General features: G+C 39.5%; 2 protein-coding genes across 2 annotated transcripts; one reads left to right on the plus strand and one right to left on the minus strand.

Moving 5' to 3' along the window:
* Positions 1 to 385: 385 nt before the first annotated feature.
* On the plus strand, positions 386 to 4,852 carry becn1 (beclin 1, autophagy related). The gene is made up of 12 exons (XM_029527487.1): positions 386 to 527; positions 693 to 825; positions 923 to 987; positions 1,540 to 1,598; positions 1,721 to 1,811; positions 1,950 to 2,086; positions 2,176 to 2,370; positions 2,465 to 2,611; positions 2,768 to 2,917; positions 3,006 to 3,066; positions 3,162 to 3,304; positions 4,095 to 4,852. Exons 2-12 carry the CDS (start codon positions 699 to 701, stop codon positions 4,261 to 4,263), a joined length of 1,344 nt encoding a protein of 447 aa, XP_029383347.1. The 5' UTR covers positions 386 to 527; positions 693 to 698; the 3' UTR covers positions 4,264 to 4,852.
* A 162-nt stretch (positions 4,853 to 5,014) lies between these two features.
* Positions 5,015 to 15,725, minus strand: LOC115059549 (serine/threonine-protein kinase tousled-like 2). Its single transcript, XM_029527057.1, has 21 exons — positions 15,289 to 15,725; positions 13,832 to 13,926; positions 12,640 to 12,711; positions 12,227 to 12,299; positions 12,006 to 12,043; positions 11,709 to 11,801; positions 10,418 to 10,525; positions 9,882 to 9,974; positions 9,336 to 9,446; positions 9,002 to 9,138; positions 8,763 to 8,915; positions 8,464 to 8,530; positions 8,267 to 8,364; positions 8,075 to 8,156; positions 7,796 to 7,887; positions 7,562 to 7,651; positions 7,220 to 7,389; positions 6,859 to 6,997; positions 6,567 to 6,678; positions 6,336 to 6,443; positions 5,015 to 6,029 (listed from the first exon to the last, which is right to left on the minus strand). Exons 2-21 carry the CDS (start codon positions 13,922 to 13,924, stop codon positions 5,856 to 5,858), a joined length of 2,103 nt encoding a protein of 700 aa, XP_029382917.1. The 5' UTR covers positions 13,925 to 13,926; positions 15,289 to 15,725; the 3' UTR covers positions 5,015 to 5,855.
* Positions 15,726 to 15,795: the final 70 nt, after the last annotated feature.

Below are 15,795 nucleotides of genomic sequence, written 5' to 3' on the forward strand. Positions count from 1 at the left end.
ATTGTTTTCTCTGTCTACGACATATATTTCATACTAATCTCACTATGACTACTCTTGTGGTCTACTCTGTCTCTTAAACTTTTACTAATTGCAGTAAATTTATGTTAGTGCATTGAATACATTAACAGTCTCAACCAAATGCTGTCAGTAATGTAAGGATCTACATTTGAAGGCATTTATCAAAAAATATTGTCCGTCTAAAGGCTATGGGGGCAACATTTTAGGAACACATTGGAAAATAATGAATGTGGTAGATGAAATAGCATGAATTGTTAAATATTTCCATACTAATAATAAGAATAATAATCCTGAACTTGATCAAGCCTGGTTCTCTCCATGTGACTTAATTAAACGCTGACGTCAAACTGAAACGTAAACAACAATACGGAAGTGGAGCGAGAGGAATGCCTGATGTGCAAAATGCGACTGTCACGTTAACTATATTGGAATTGCTTTCTTTTTTTCGACCTGCACAGTTCAGGACTGCAATGAAATAGCTTTATTTTATTTCACTCAGCGAGAGTAGAGTAAGTCTATCTTATGCTAGCACACCGTGACTGTTTGTGAAGCGCAAGCTAACAGCAAAGCTAACCCTTGATAACCGGCTAACTAGCCATCAAGCTACTAGGTTGAACAAAACATTTGGCAAAAAGCTCTCAGGCTTAACATTGTGGTTTTATTTCTTCCTATAGTTAGCGATGGAGGGATCCAAGTCGTCGAGCACAACCATGCAGGTCAGCTTTGTGTGTCAGCGGTGCTGTCAGCCCCTGAAACTGGACACTTCCTTTAATGTGCTCGATCGGGTCACCATCCAGGAGCTTATTGGTATGTGTGTAGTTCAGTATCAGTCATCGGTTGTGTAAAATGTACTTTATATGCTCAATCTGCGTCATCTGTCTGATTAATCGTCCCTTCTCCTCAGCTCCGTTGGTCACGGTGACCCCCAGCAAACAGGCTGACAGCGGTGAGGGGGAGACAGCACCAGAGGTAAACACAGAAAAAGCATTCAGTACAAGTCAAGGTTTTTGGCACTTCAGTGAAGTTATATCTGAGCTGAGCTGCAGCTGTTGCTCTCACATGCATACAGGTTTTATGGTACTTGGCAGTTTGGTCGTTGGAGAACTGTTTTATGCTTCTTCATATAACCCCAGACTGACAGACACAGTAATGCTTAGAGCAGAGCTTTGTGGTGGATCAACCATCCGTTGCAGGACTCCTTATTGTTGATGAAATTAGTTTTTTATGGCTGGCTGTATATTGGGGGTTGTTTGCCCTGCTGCTGAATGAATTTGGCACTGATCAGACACCTCCTGGATTCCCCACAAAGGAGGATAACAATATACAATAGCTGAAAATTAAAAATTGACAGTGTTATTAGACTTAACCACCATTATTTATTTAAAGCGAAAGATTAAATTGCACTGACATACATGTGTTTTCAATAAAGCAATCTGAAAGACCTTACACTAAATAATTTTTTTCTAATGTAGTGTGTACATATTTTGTCAATATATTTGATTCTCACAATTACTCTTCTAGGAAACCTTTGCAGAGAGCAAGCAAGATGGAGTATCAAGAAAATATATCCCTCCTGCACGGTGAGAACCCAAATGCTTTGATTCAGGGAATGAAACTGAATTCCAATGAATGAGGTTTGTATGGGCTGAAAAATGTGGGACACCTCTACATTTTAACTGAACTGCTGAATCTTGCTCTACAGGATGATGTCCACAGAGAGTGCCAACAGCTTCACACTTATTGGAGAAGCATCTGATGGAGGCGCGATGGAAAATCTTAGTCGTAGGCTGAAGGTAATGTTAGATTCAATGATTTCCATGTTTACTATGATCATGTTAGTGTGACAAACCAGCTCATTTGGGTCTAAGAGTTACTAATACCTCATACTCGTAATCTATGCCTAAACCTAAAGTGTCGGATATTTCACTCAGGTGACCAGTGACCTGTTTGACATCATGTCAGGCCAGACAGATGTGGATCATCCACTGTGTGAAGAATGTACTGACACTTTGTTGGACCACCTGGACACACAGCTCAACATCACAGAGAACGAATGCCAGAATTACAAGTTAGTTGTGTACAGTCAGTCAATTTTTTGTCAAAACGATTTTCTGGTGTTTATAATATTTGTGTACACTGTATATGACAAATTTTCAGGCAGTGCCTGGAGCTGCTGTCACACTTGCAGGTGGAGGAAGAGGAGACCCTGCTAGCAGAGCTACAGCAGCTGAAGGAGGAGGAGGAGGCCCTGGTCCAGGAACTGGAGGCTGTGGAGGAACAGAGGGCGGCTGTGGCCCAGGATCTGGCCCAGAGCAGGATCCACTCTCAGCAGCTCGACACAGAGGAGCTACAGTGAGTGGCAGAGCAGTAGAAGGATGAAGATGGAATATTGTAGATGATACAGCCCCTAAAAGCTGTCACTGTTTATGCTGCCTTGTGTTGAAAGGTACCAAAAGGAGTACAGTGAATTTAAACGACAGCAGCTGGAGCTGGATGATGAGCTGAAGAGTGTCGACAACCAGATGCGTTACTGCCAGATTCAGCTAGATCGGCTGAAAAAGACCAACGTCTTCAATGCCACATTTCACATCTGGTAAAAAAAAAAAAAAAAACACTCACACATTACTGCTGGGTATGCTAAGACTAATTAATAAAATTTTCCTTTACACTAATCAAATATGATTCAGCATAGGCCACAGAACAAAAAATGTTGATAGATAATCAGAAGTTTGGACCTTCTCTTGTCCAGGCACAGTGGTCAGTTTGGTACCATCAACAATTTCCGCCTGGGACGACTCCCCAGCGTCCCTGTGGAGTGGAATGAAATTAATGCAGCCTGGGGGCAGACTGTGCTGCTGCTTCATGCTCTGGCTAACAAAATGGGGCTGCGCTTCCAGAGGTAAACACGCAAAGACATTTCAAATTGCCTTGTTATTCATGTTTTGCTATAATGCAGCATAAAGTTCAGTTCCGTCATCTCTCTTCAGGTATCACCTTGTCCCATATGGAAACCACTCTTATTTAGAGTCACTGACAGACAAGTCCAAAGTAAGACAAAGTATTCCAGATCCCAGCCGGCTGGTCATCCTTTAACACTCATCCGGTCTCCAATCCTGTCCTTCCTCTCTGTCTTGTTTGTCCAGGAGCTCCCTCTCTATTGCTCAGGTGGCCTCAGGTTCTTCTGGGACAATAAATTTGACCATGCCATGGTGGCTTTCCTGGACTGTGTCCAGCAGTTCAAAGAGGAGGTGGAAAAGGGAGAGACGGGATTCTGCCTTCCCTACAGGTTAGCTGCAGACCAATGCAATGCTGACATATTCCCCTTTTTCCTTTTGCTCATTAATGAAGGTGAAGCTGTAAGTATTCAAAAAGTTTGAGTGCAAATTATAATAGTTATCTCAACTTATTCTGAAGGGGCAGAACTTTTGCCTCCTTTCATTGTATTAATGAGGCCAACAATCAGCAGTTGGGAAACTTGTGGCTCTATAACCGTCTGAATTATTAAAGCGTGGCCTCCAGGACATTAAGCAATACACTTAACTTGTCTAACGGTCCTTGTTAAGCTGACAGTGCATCCCACCACTGTTGTAAAATTCATTTCATTAGTCCGTGCTCTTGGATCTTTAGTGCTACTAATGGCTGAACCAAGGTGAAATATCAGAGCATTAAACACTATTTTAAACAAAAAGAAGAAGAGACTGTTGTCCAACCTTCACCAATTCATGATCAGTCCAATGAAAGAAGTTAAATTTGCAGTTCTATATAACTATTTGCTTTTGTATGTTGTACTTATGTGCTTTTTTATTAGTTCTTTTGAATAACAGGATGAGTTGTGCAATCAATTTAGATCTAGATCTTAGATTACTGTTATTATAACTAGTTATGAAATCCATAAATCTAAATCCCAAGATTTGTACAGTCCAGAATCTGTGTAATGATAGAAATTATGTCCTTAACTACAACTTTTAGAATTGTTAGGTATTTGTACGAAGTTCCCCTCAATCCACTTAATGTCATATGATACCTGTGCATCTATCAAGCATTAAAACAACATTACAACTGATGGTTTATTCCAGGATGGATGTGGAAAAGGGCAAGATCGAGGACACAGGTGGCAGCGGTGGCTCCTACTCCATCAAAACCCAGTTTAACTCTGAGGAGCAGTGGACCAAGGCACTCAAGTTTATGCTCACCAACCTGAAATGGGGACTAGCATGGGTCACCTCACAGTTCTACAACAGATAAACCTGCTGGACACATACCTCGGCTTAAGGAGTTTTGTGTGATGACTTCGGAATTTCACTTTGATATTTGGCCGAAGGAAAGGAAATGGTTATGTCCCCACCATTTTGTTAATCTTTTTGAGATTGAGTGCAAAAAACAAAGTAATGTCTAAAGCTTCAATGCAGAATGTGTTTGTGCAAGTTACAGAGAAATCATGTAAATCTTCACACAATTTTACACTTCCTCAGATTAGAATGTACTTCAAAAGAAATCTTCCCTTAATTCAGTTAAGGTCTCCTGTCTTGCACATCTTTAAAATTACTTTGTAAAGTTTTTCAAGTCAGTGTCTCAATTATGCTGGAAGAGTATGAGGGGATACCTCTGGTCAAGGAATAATGTTTAGATGAACATTATAAAGCACTGCGAAAGTCAGTATTTCATTAGCCTTGAATAAGGTTACCACGCTTCCAGTTAGAAACATACTTTGCAGGCTGTAATCAGAGGTGCACTGGTAAAGCTTCCGTTAGTACTCTGCATCAGCCCATGAATCTGTTTTAGATATAATACTTTTAATGGTGGGCCTTTAGTTAATAAAGATTTTATGATGTGGAAAAAAAACCTGGGGTGGATTTTTTTTCCTCAGCCTCAATGTAATTGACATGTCTGTAATTGCAACACTGAAACACATTTATGTAACAGCGTCAAAGATTCAGAATATACCCACATAATCCACCCAGTGAGTCCAAAATCAAGGAACAATCCAGAGTTAATCAAATGTTTTTTAATGGTTTCATAATTATTTCTGTTGAATCTTACCTCTCATCACAACACTCACTCAGTCACCCCCCCTTTGGGCTTAACAGAAACATAAGGGGTACATTTCATGGAAAAATATGGACTTAAAATAATAAGCTGACTTCCAGTTATCAAGTAAACTATTTAAAATAGGTCAAAACCAGCTACTCTTTCCAGAATCAGCCCTCTTCTGTATTAAGTTATTTAAGATCCTCTAATGGTGCCACATCATCAAGGCAGGCCTTAAACTTTGGTCATCAGTCATTCCTCATCACTTGCAGGAGCCCTTCTTAAAAAGTCTTAGGTTCAAACCTGTAGGGTTTGAAATTCACCTAGTTCTGAAAAACTGTTCTGATGAAGTTCATATAATGCATTTCAAGGAAAATGGGATGACATTTAATTAATGCGTCTTCTAAACTGTCCAGAGTGCAGGCAGGTGACCTTCCACACATGGCATACTTCTCAGCCTGTCAGTTGTGCAAATTTTGGGGTGCTTTTACTATTTACCACATAAAAAAGCCCCTTGAAGTGAGCCAAAGTGTTGGTGTTAGTGCATGCAAATGGGCAATATCTTTGGGTTCTGAGCCCACAGTCAGAGACTGGCCATTAAATTTTACCACTTGGACGATGGTGGTGGGCACATTTACTACTACATCACCATGCCATCAATTTGGTTCCACTCACACTTTTAGGATCCCTCCTTGTCATCATGCTCTCTGCTTTCTCATTAAGAAGAGCAGAGGAGGAGTCTCAAAGGTGTAATGTCTCCATGTGGTTTGTCGTTACAGAGGTTTTACTTCAGTTTCTTTCAGCTTGCTTCAGTCGGAGGCACTGCTGCTGAAGCAACTGGAGGTGGAGGGAAGAGGAGGTGCCACAGGGGTGCTGCTGCCAAGGGCTTTTCGAATGTGGGGCATTAGGAAGGGGTCACTGGCCAACTGCAGCACATCCACACGGTCCTCCTTATGATAAGCCAGGCAACGTCGAATGAAAGCCTATGTGGGTAGAGAGGGCCAAAAACTGATTCACTGTTTCCAAATCTAGTTGCACATTTTCTTCCTTCGACTTTCTCATCCAATAACAATTTTTTCCACACCTGTTCGATAAATTTCACTCTATTTTAATGTCCTGCTCATTAATAACAATGATAGTTCCTTCTTGAGGCTTTCAGACACAAAAATAATAAAAATTACCTACTGTCCCAAATCAAATCAGGCAGTAATGTAAACTATCTCACTGATTTAGGATGGCGAGTTCAGATATTTAAGAAAAAAAAAAAAAAAAAAAAAAAGGTACCACACCTTTGCTTCTGTTGTGACCACAGGTTTTGGGGGAAACTGCACCTCAGTTGCTTTTAGTATTGTGTTTTCTTGGAGGATATCCTGTTGGGACTGGTTATGACCAAATGGCTAGGAAAAAGACCAACAGCAGATGATTAACACAAATTTTACTTTCATCTCAATTAACCAACCCTCGCCCCCCAGAAAAAAAAAAAAAAAAAAACAAACGTCACAAGAAAAATTTGTGGTTACCTTTCGTCCATATAAGCTCTGGTAAAAGATGACCCCTACTGACCAAACATCCACTTTGTTAGATATTTTTGGAGGTTCCTTCCCAACCACAAAGCATTCAGGAGGCAGGTACCTGTAAGTCACACAATCACAACTTGAACTGAACTAGGGTTTCCTCAATATTTTCTGTAAATACTGCAGCCCTTTGATGAGGGGAATGTGAATTATCAACACTCCCTGTGTTTTTTTTATCCACTTGGAAAATTACATTCGTTGTCTAGTTGAAAGTGCAGTGAAATTTGTGTCTATGTACCAGTAGGTCCCTGCTCCTTGTGAGGTCAGTTCCATGCCATCTGTAGAGTTGTAGCTATCATCATCCATGATCTTGGACAGGCCAAAATCGGTGATCTTGATCTCTCCACAAGCTGTGCCATTAACCAGCAGGATGTTTCCTACACAGAAACCAGTAAGCATTCAATTAAAATGAATAGTATTCATATGCAAAAGTTAAATTGTTCTGTATATATCTATATCATAGCTTTGTGGTGTTTCCTGGCAGTTCACTAGAGGAAACAATTACATTTTCTGTGAAATGCTACTGAAAGCATTTGTATTTTTTTATTGTTCTCTGAAGGATAGAGATTGCACATTGACAAAGCAAAACATGAATGTACCAGGCTTGAGGTCATAGTGAATGATGGGTGGCCGAATCTGGTTGAGGTACTTGAGGGCGTTTACAATCTGCATGACAATAGAGCGGCCCTCCTTCTCTGTCATCAGTTTATTCTGCTTCAAGTAGAAGTCCAGATCATTGCCTTCACAGTACTCCAGCACTGTGCAGAACCTGTGAGAGATAACACAACAGAAAGGTCATTTGGTAAAATGTCAATATAGTTTTCCCGCTTAGTCTGTTGATCAGATTGTATTCAATCTGAAGTGCTGGATGATTTAATATGTGTACAAGGGTACTAGATTATTATTATTAGCAAACAAAGTAATTTATACGATTCACTTACGAGTCTGTGTCAAGTGAGAAATAATCATAGAGTTTGACTATTCTGGGATGGTCAAGTTCTTTGTGGATTCTGTACTCCCTGCAGGCGTGTCTGAAAAAATAAATGAATTCATTATTCAGGGTTAGTGTTCATTAACTTTTTCAATCACAGCGTAAAATGTTTGTTACTGATTAAAACATTTCTACTACTCTGCACTAAAAGAACAAAGGGCAGTGAAGAGCAGTTCAAACTCACTTGTGATAGTTTTCTTTTTTCTCTTCCCTCCAGTTCTTGTTAAGTTGATGGATTTTAATGGCCACATATCTTTGCTCTGTCAGATCAAAAGCCTGGAAAGGGAACATTAGACATTATCAACACAAGTAAGTTTGAGAATAACTCTCAACGGTGTACAATAACTGATTACAGAGATGCTCCAAGTGTCACTACAAAACAAAGCATTTTCACAATAAAGTATTTTAAAAAAGCTACAATGAAAACTAGTGCTCATAAATAATGTAAATTGTACATGCCTACCTTGAATACTTCACTAAAGCCTCCTCTTCCAAGCAAATGTAATAGCAGATATCTGTCATTCAGTGTGGGGTGGTCTTTAAATCTAGTTGAGACATCATGCTTCAGTTAATTTGTTAGATGTTTTTAAACAGTGCAATTTAGTTAAGTTGACTACAGTATATGTAAAGCAGGTTAAACGGAGATGATGCATACTGTGAATTGTCCTCATTATGGATTCTCTTCAGCTCCCGAATGTGCAGGTTTCTTACTCTCTCCAAATGCTCCAGCTCTGCCTGGATCTCTGCTTCTTCCTGTGACCAAATGCAATAATCAACCTCAGCTTTTTATTGTCAGGCCACAAAAACAAATCCCAGTAGAAGAAAAAGCTTGAATAAGGTTTGAACTAGTACCTTTTTCAGATGACCAATTCGAAGTTTGAAAATTTCTTCTTGCTCATGATATTCTGCCAATGACAAACTGTGTGGGATAAAGTAGCAAAAATTCAGTTGTGAGGTCAAAAAGGAAGTCTCCGCCTAAAATAACCACCCAAGACAACCCAGAAAACTACCCCATTAAACGGGAATACTTCCTCCTTGACCAGTAGACAATGCCATTTTTAAGATACTCCACAACAATCAATTCCTGCTTCATTATGGTCTGGTCCATGTTAAACATCTCTATAGTGAGTGGTCTGTTTTTGTGATCTTACGTTTCATTCTCCTGGCCATTGCTTCTGCTCTTTCGTTTATTCTGTTCCAGGCTGGGTGGAGGTGTCTGGGCCATGGAGGGAGGTTTCCTCTTCCCCAGCAGCTTCCTTTGCCTTTCAATATCCTCACGCTGTGAGTTGATCCTCTCTTGCTGTCTAGAAGGGATTAAGAACAATTTAGTGTGAGCACTCATATGCAAAAAAGACAAAATGGAAGTGTTTGCTTTTAATTTCTTACTTACTTGATGAGGTTCTGGAAGGCATATCCATCTGTCCATTGCTCGGTGAAGGAGGCTCCATGTCGTACAGTGGTGAAGTGACCCAGACGCAGACGGTCCTGCATGCTCTTGTCCCTGCAAGCCAGCTTCTCCTGCTTTGACTTTAGAAAAAGATGAATGCATAAAACATTTTCAGTTTCACAATAAACTGTTATGAAACAAGAATGAGTCAAGTGCTCAGATGTAAAGAATGTAATTAAGAGAAAACACTTTCAAAACATTTCATAGCTGAGGTAAGACATGCTTTTTGAAATTATATACACATTATGTACATGTCCAAATGCAAGCGTACACTCACCTTCTCAATTAACAGCTTTTTGCTCATAGTCACACACTTGTTGAGACGCTCTTTATAGCGCTCCAGCATCTTCTGTTGTTCATCTATTTGCCGCCTCAAGTCACAGTTAACCTGCCAAAAAAAAAATGTACCATCACACTGACATCTAGCTCATATTACAACAAGGATTCAAAGCCTTATTGCATGTACACTGACAAGACGCAACACCTATCAGTGTGCCAGTTTGGTTTGCTGACATTTTCTCTAAATGTCATTGAAGCTACAATGGCATTTGAAAGTTAACAAGTACATTATTCATGATAAGCTGCAACCAGACTGTTGCAGGTTAATTGCTGGGGTTGTTATGACAAGTGGCAGCATATTTGTCAAAATTGTCAAATGATTATTCTTGACATTTATGACTAAGTATTTTGTATTACTTTATAATTAGACAGACCATATATCTGACACTGACTATTGAGAGTGGACTATTATTTTTTCTTTGTTGTTGTCAGTTCTACACACGAAGTTCAACTTGTCAGACTTCAATATATTTTCTCATCTTACCCTCAGCAGGTCGTCTATCCTCCCCTCTTTCTGCTCCAGGTCTGAGTTTTTGTCTTTCTCCAGTGCTGCCAGTTTTAGAAGTGTGAGTTCTGACTGACAAAGACAAAAACAAATCATATGTAAATATCTTGTTCCTCTGAAAATTACGCAAATTTGTAGCAAAACACACAGTTTAATCTGATCTAATCTAATTCAGATGATGGTGTGATATATATTAGATGTGTAGTAAAATGTTGACCTTTAATCGGGCTAATTAAAGTAATTTGTAAGGATAGTTGGAGGCATGTACAATGTAGAGTGCCAGATGAAATGCAGCAGGGTGCATAGTTCGACCTTTTGTAGCGTCCACATCTTGTCCAACTAGTGTCATTTATTAAATGGCAGAGTAAGGTGTGAAGCTGCCTCATCCATAAAGTTGCCAATTTAGGAAGATGCAGTTTATAAAACAAAATGCTCATCGCAAACCAGGATGCTTCAGTTCTGTGGGCGATAATAAAGGGAAGGTAAAATGTTGAGTGGCGATTTCGATCTGTTACCTGGATGGCTTTGTGTGAGCAGGAGTGTGTGGGGGCTGTCTTAACAGAGCTGCAAGATGAAGAGTCTGTGTGGGCTGAGCCTGTGGACGACGGACTACCATGCTGAAACTGTATTCCAGAGAGAGAAAGAGAGAAATTTAAAGAAAATACTGAGTAAAATAATGGAAAGCATAAGGAGATTATAAAGGAAGGAAACAATAGAAAAGGAATTACTATTGTTAAGCGGAAGAAAATTAAGATGTTGAGGAACACGCCTTTGCAGCGGTTATTGTAGATAACAATTAATAATCAGTGTTCTAAACTCCCTCTGTTTTAGTGAAAATATGTCATAGGCAGTAAGTCAGCAAGAACAACCTTTTAGAAATATAATTGCTTTTACAGTTTTCACTATAAAGGCCTCTGATAAATTACATTGAAATCTGCTGCTTTCCATGACAATTCTGGAAAAAATACTGTAAATATAAAAGATCAAGCTCTAAACAAACAGACCTCATAACAGCATCTTCCTTTCATTTCTCAGGAAAAATGTGTGACATCACTATGTTGGCCCTGATTCAGGATATTGGCTTGCCTTGCAATTAAAGGTGATGGCTATGAAATTAATGCAGTACATTGATGCAGTCTGTATTTTGTGGTCCAAAAACCACCCTGATTTACCGATTTAACCAGGACCAGCTCCTTCCATTCTTTTTTATTTCAACATTTATATAAATGTGGGGATGTTTTTGGTTTTGGTGTAAAGAAATGATTATTATGTTTGGGGCTACAATTTGAACAAGACAATGAGTTCTGAAAGAGTAAAACAGTGGATTCTGATATAATCCTGAGATCAAAGGTACTTTACAACATTTGTGCTCTGGGAGGACAAGTCACTTATTACAGTACATCTTTAAAAATGTTTAGTTGGTAGTGATCGAAATGAATGAATGAAAATGACTGGTGAAAAGATTCTTATTCTTCTATAGAAGCTTAAGCCTTTCAGAAATATAACGTTTTAGTAACCACCACAGATTTAACAGTGCACACTCTCAGTTGCTTTGACTATATGAAAGTTACCCACTTTGTCTACTTTCTGCTTTAGTCAAAGTGCAAAGTTTCACTAAAACTGACCAAATCTTAAAAACTAACAATGAAAAGGACAATTGAAAGAATATTGGTGCTTAGAGAAAATAGACAAAGGCCCAGATAACCATCAGACGAATTTGACAATGGCTGCAGATTAAACCTGTTCAACCAACAGTAAACAATGCGCTGAAGGAGGAGAGATATGGAGATGGAAGCTGGTGCTCACCAAAGGATTAGACAGTGAGTGCTGTGGAGAGGAGCGCACCAGCATGGGGATGCCCCGGGCAGGACTGGTACCAGAGCCACTGCTACCAGCAAACTGGCCACAGGGCAATTAACAGAAGGTGGAAACAGAAGACAGAAAGAAGACAGAGTTGTTATTTAGGAAGAGTTTAATGAGGGACCATAATCAGCACAGTGGGAACGTGAAGGTGAGACATTGTGCTCAAGCTAAAGACAGTGAGTCAGTGACTAGAATGAAAAATGTTTTCAAAAGGGTTAGTCCAATTTAGTTTGTACTCACCTCAAAATAATCACTTATTTTGTATCCTCTTCCCTTTCCTAAGGAACATTAGATAGGTACATAATGTAAGAAAATTTGATAACTTGCTTTGAAACTATATTTGCAAGCACAAACATTTAGTAGAGCATAAGAATAGCAAAACATAAAGCATCATTTAAGAGGATTCTCAGAATGAATGAATCCAAATTTCTAACCATGGAACTGAAACAGGTCAGACCTACCCTGGCTATTGCTGTCAAAGATGTCTCCTTTTCTCTTTCTGCTTCTCTGGTCATTGGCTTTCTTCTCTGGTGTCTGACATGAGCAAAAAAGCAACCCATCTTAGATTTTTATTTTTCTCCATATTTTTTTTTTTTCACTAAGCACATTAAGATAACAGCAGAGAGATTTAATTGACAAAATGAATCCCTGTGCCTTTATATTGTATAGGTATTTAATAAGATTGAGGGCAGTGAATTATAAAAGTCATGCTAACTTCTGATTATTATAAAGAGGCATGGTGGCTTATTGCTCTCAACTCAATCATGATTCTTCTCTTTACATGTTTGTCTCCAGAATGAACTGTTCTGATGTATTTATGAGGGAAGTGAACATATGGTCAAAGAATTTAGATTTATTCTTTACTGTAAACTACCTCCAGTTCCTTGTCACTCAGTGATCCTGCACTGCATAAAGACTGGTTGGATGATTCACTGTTGGCTGAGCTCTGAAGAACAGAACAGAGACAAAAGACCTGATTGATTAGATGTGTTAATTTTAAGTGCAGCAGGAAATTAGACATGTACAATACTTTCTGGGGAAAAAAAAGTCAATATTCTTTGATTTGTTATGAAATGTGGCGTCCTAGTGACAATGCAGATTTCCAAATATATTCCAAATATTATATATATAGTATAAACTGGGCGAATTGGTATTGATCCTAAATATAATCCATGTTTATAGCAATTTAATAAAACACTGGTATATAATGTACATCCCCTTGTTGATCTTCAAATTTTCACTTTACATCCACTTGGTAGATTCAGCTGATGTCATACATTCATGAGCAGCTGCACAACATGATGAGACGAAGAAGAAACAGCAGGCTAATTGGTGCAGGAGGCTAATGCTTTTAAGGCCTGTCAGCTTTCTGTTGCTCAAGGTCATACATGCAGCCAAGTATGCAGCCAATATTCAAATATTTTTTTCTTAAGATGTACACTACAAATAGTCATAGCAAAGTCAACCTTTCCTGAAGTCTACTTGCTCATAGCCTTAAATCATTAGCATTCTAAAACCAAAGCAAGCAGGCCTCACAATTCATTTGAGAGCACAGTACAGGCCGGAGCATGAATGATAGTGATTGCTTTCTCAGGGGTTGCCATTTTCTGAAATGCACACCCACACACAGTAATAACCAGTTCAACTGCAGGGTTGCAGCACAGCACACAGCCTCTACTCTAAGCTTCAGCTGTGGTGCCATTTCAGTGTCACTAGTCTCCACTCAAACAAAGAGCTGCTGGCCAGCTCCCATGTCAGCTAAAACAGAGCTTGTCTTGTTTTAGCTTTTAGCTCAGGAAGACAGGATCATTCTGCTGAGGGGAAACTCCAAAACACAACATCAGTAAATAATGGAAATTGAGACGTCAATGCGACTTTAGATTGAAACAAACATAAAGAGAGCTGACCAACTGTTCATGTTTACATTTCATAAACAATTGCGGAGCTGTGGGATGTTCGCCTACTAAACCAAAAAAACAAAACATGCGACATCTGCACAATTGATTAATGAAACAGTGATCATTCTGAACAAGAAAACAACTACCATTCTATTAATACACACTTACCTTGGCCACACCAACTCCAGTAAAGCGAGCCTCAAGCAGTTCCTGTCTGCGTGGGTCCAGGCTTATAGCCTGACTATGAAGTCCTTCCATCATGCCTAGAAAAACACAGTGAATTAAATGTTAATTTATGTGCGCTAGTTTGGTTGGGTTATTACCAAAACAGAGTAGTAGGATACCAAGACCACAAATGTAAAACATTTTTCTTGATTGGGGCAAGCAAGATAAAAAGACATTTATATTCAATCTGAGACACACCATGGATCTTGGAAACTCCTTCACTCCACACCTTTCAAATGTCAGATTGGGGTGACTATTTCATATCTTACAACCTTTTAGAACAAAATCGATTTAAAGTTAAATGCCAATTTCATTCAGTCAAGGACAGCCAACAGGAATAAAAAGGACAGATAGACAAACCAGCAGACTTTTAAAACAGCGCAATATTTTGTATTTTGTTATGATTAACAACTTGAATCAGTGCCACAAAATTACTGATCCTAAATCCTATATTTTATCAGACTCTGTTACATATCTAAGCCATGTTGATACTTCCCAGTCAAATCCTAATTTCATTAACTGTAGCAGATATTCTCCTCCATTATCAGATGCCGGTACCTCAAATACCAAATCATGCCAGCAGTTTCAGGAGAGCCGTTGATTCTAGACAATGCTGGTGAGGGAGGTAACTAATTTCCTACAGTCATTACAATATAAATTCAAGTCCCTAACAGATAGTACGCCACAAACACAGACAACTCTCCCCACCACTTAAATGGTTGTGACCACAACCATGTTAAATGGCAGGGACTGCCTTCCTTCTGTCATCAGGACCTCCTACCTCAGAGGGTATCCATTACTTCATGACAGAGTCGTCCAAAGGCACATACGCAACAACTGATGGTGATGACAGCTACTTAGAGGCAAATCATAATCAATCACATATCGATGGGCATTATAGTTTCAGCAAACTGGTTAGTTTTGCTCAACCAGCCCATCAAGTTGCCTATCAAAACAACACCGGCCAAGAAAAGATACCTAGCTACCAAGAACATGCAGCCTTGGAACAAAACCATAAGCACAACTTTATCAAAGTTAGCCGATGTTAGCCTTTTGTTTATTTTGTGTAGTTTTTATTTTATTTTTATTTTATTTTTTTTTACAAGCGGCAGAACAACAGTCACCTCTTTGCAATCAACAGACAACATGTTGACGAATCCCAAACTTGGCTAATGCTAATTAGCTAGTTAACGTTGGCAAACACCAAGATGCTAATCGACCTTCGCCATGCTCCGTCGACTTATTGTTAATCAGTTAAGAGTAGCTTTGGTGTACTTTAACATCAGCTGAAATATCACCGATTACTAAACAGCAACAAAGGTCAGGCGTTTGGTTGCCCAAGCCCAGTAGCGCTGAGTTATTAGCGACCAAGCTAGCATTAGCTGATACGTCGGTCTCACCTGGAAACCTCCGGCAGTTATCAGTCTGTCTCGGTCCTAAGAAGGATTTTCTGTGTCCATCCGGTGACAGCTAACGCCTCAACAACTCCCGGTCCCACCCAGTTCAAGTAAAGCTGTTCGAATTGAAGTATCCATTTAAAATTATTTCAAATTCAGGGAAGACATTGGTTAGCTTAGCCAATGCTAGCTAAGGAGAGCAGTGTGGCTGGCTGCTACTGGTGTCATCCGGACAGGAGGCCCTGATCCTCGGGGTTTCCTCGTCCGTCTTGGTGCCCCTGCCAGGGGGGTTAGACTCGGAGCTGTCAGTGCTCTGAAGCCTCTGGACAAGTGCTGTCACATATCTGCCTCGCTCGGTCTTTCTTTTGTCATTATCGAGCGATGTACACGTTTACACCGGCAGGAGAAGTTCGGCTACCTTGTTAGAGTCCATTATTTAATTGTTAATAATAATAAAAAATAAAAAAAAAACAAAAAACCAAAAACAAAGATAATAACCCCCTCGCAGCG

This window comes from Echeneis naucrates, chromosome 19 (genome assembly GCF_900963305.1).
Source record: "Echeneis naucrates chromosome 19, fEcheNa1.1, whole genome shotgun sequence".
NCBI lineage: Eukaryota > Metazoa > Chordata > Actinopteri > Carangiformes > Echeneidae > Echeneis > Echeneis naucrates.

Coding starts and splice junctions, on each gene's coding strand:
- becn1 (XM_029527487.1), top strand. CDS start 699: ATGGAGGGATCCAAGTCGTCGAGCACAACCATGCAGGTCAGCTTTGTG. Junction 1,599..1,720: donor AAATATATCCCTCCTGCACG/GTGAGAACCCAA, acceptor CTTGCTCTACAG/GATGATGTCCACAGAGAGTG. Junction 2,371..2,464: donor CTCGACACAGAGGAGCTACA/GTGAGTGGCAGA, acceptor TTGTGTTGAAAG/GTACCAAAAGGAGTACAGTG.
- LOC115059549 (XM_029527057.1), bottom strand. CDS start 13,924: ATGATGGAAGGACTTCATAGTCAGGCTATAAGCCTGGACCCACGCAGA. Junction 10,526..11,708: donor ACTCACTGTCTAATCCTTTG/GTGAGCACCAGC, acceptor TCTGGAATACAG/TTTCAGCATGGTAGTCCGTC. Junction 6,679..6,858: donor CAAGGAGCAGGGACCTACTG/GTACATAGACAC, acceptor TGTGACTTACAG/GTACCTGCCTCCTGAATGCT.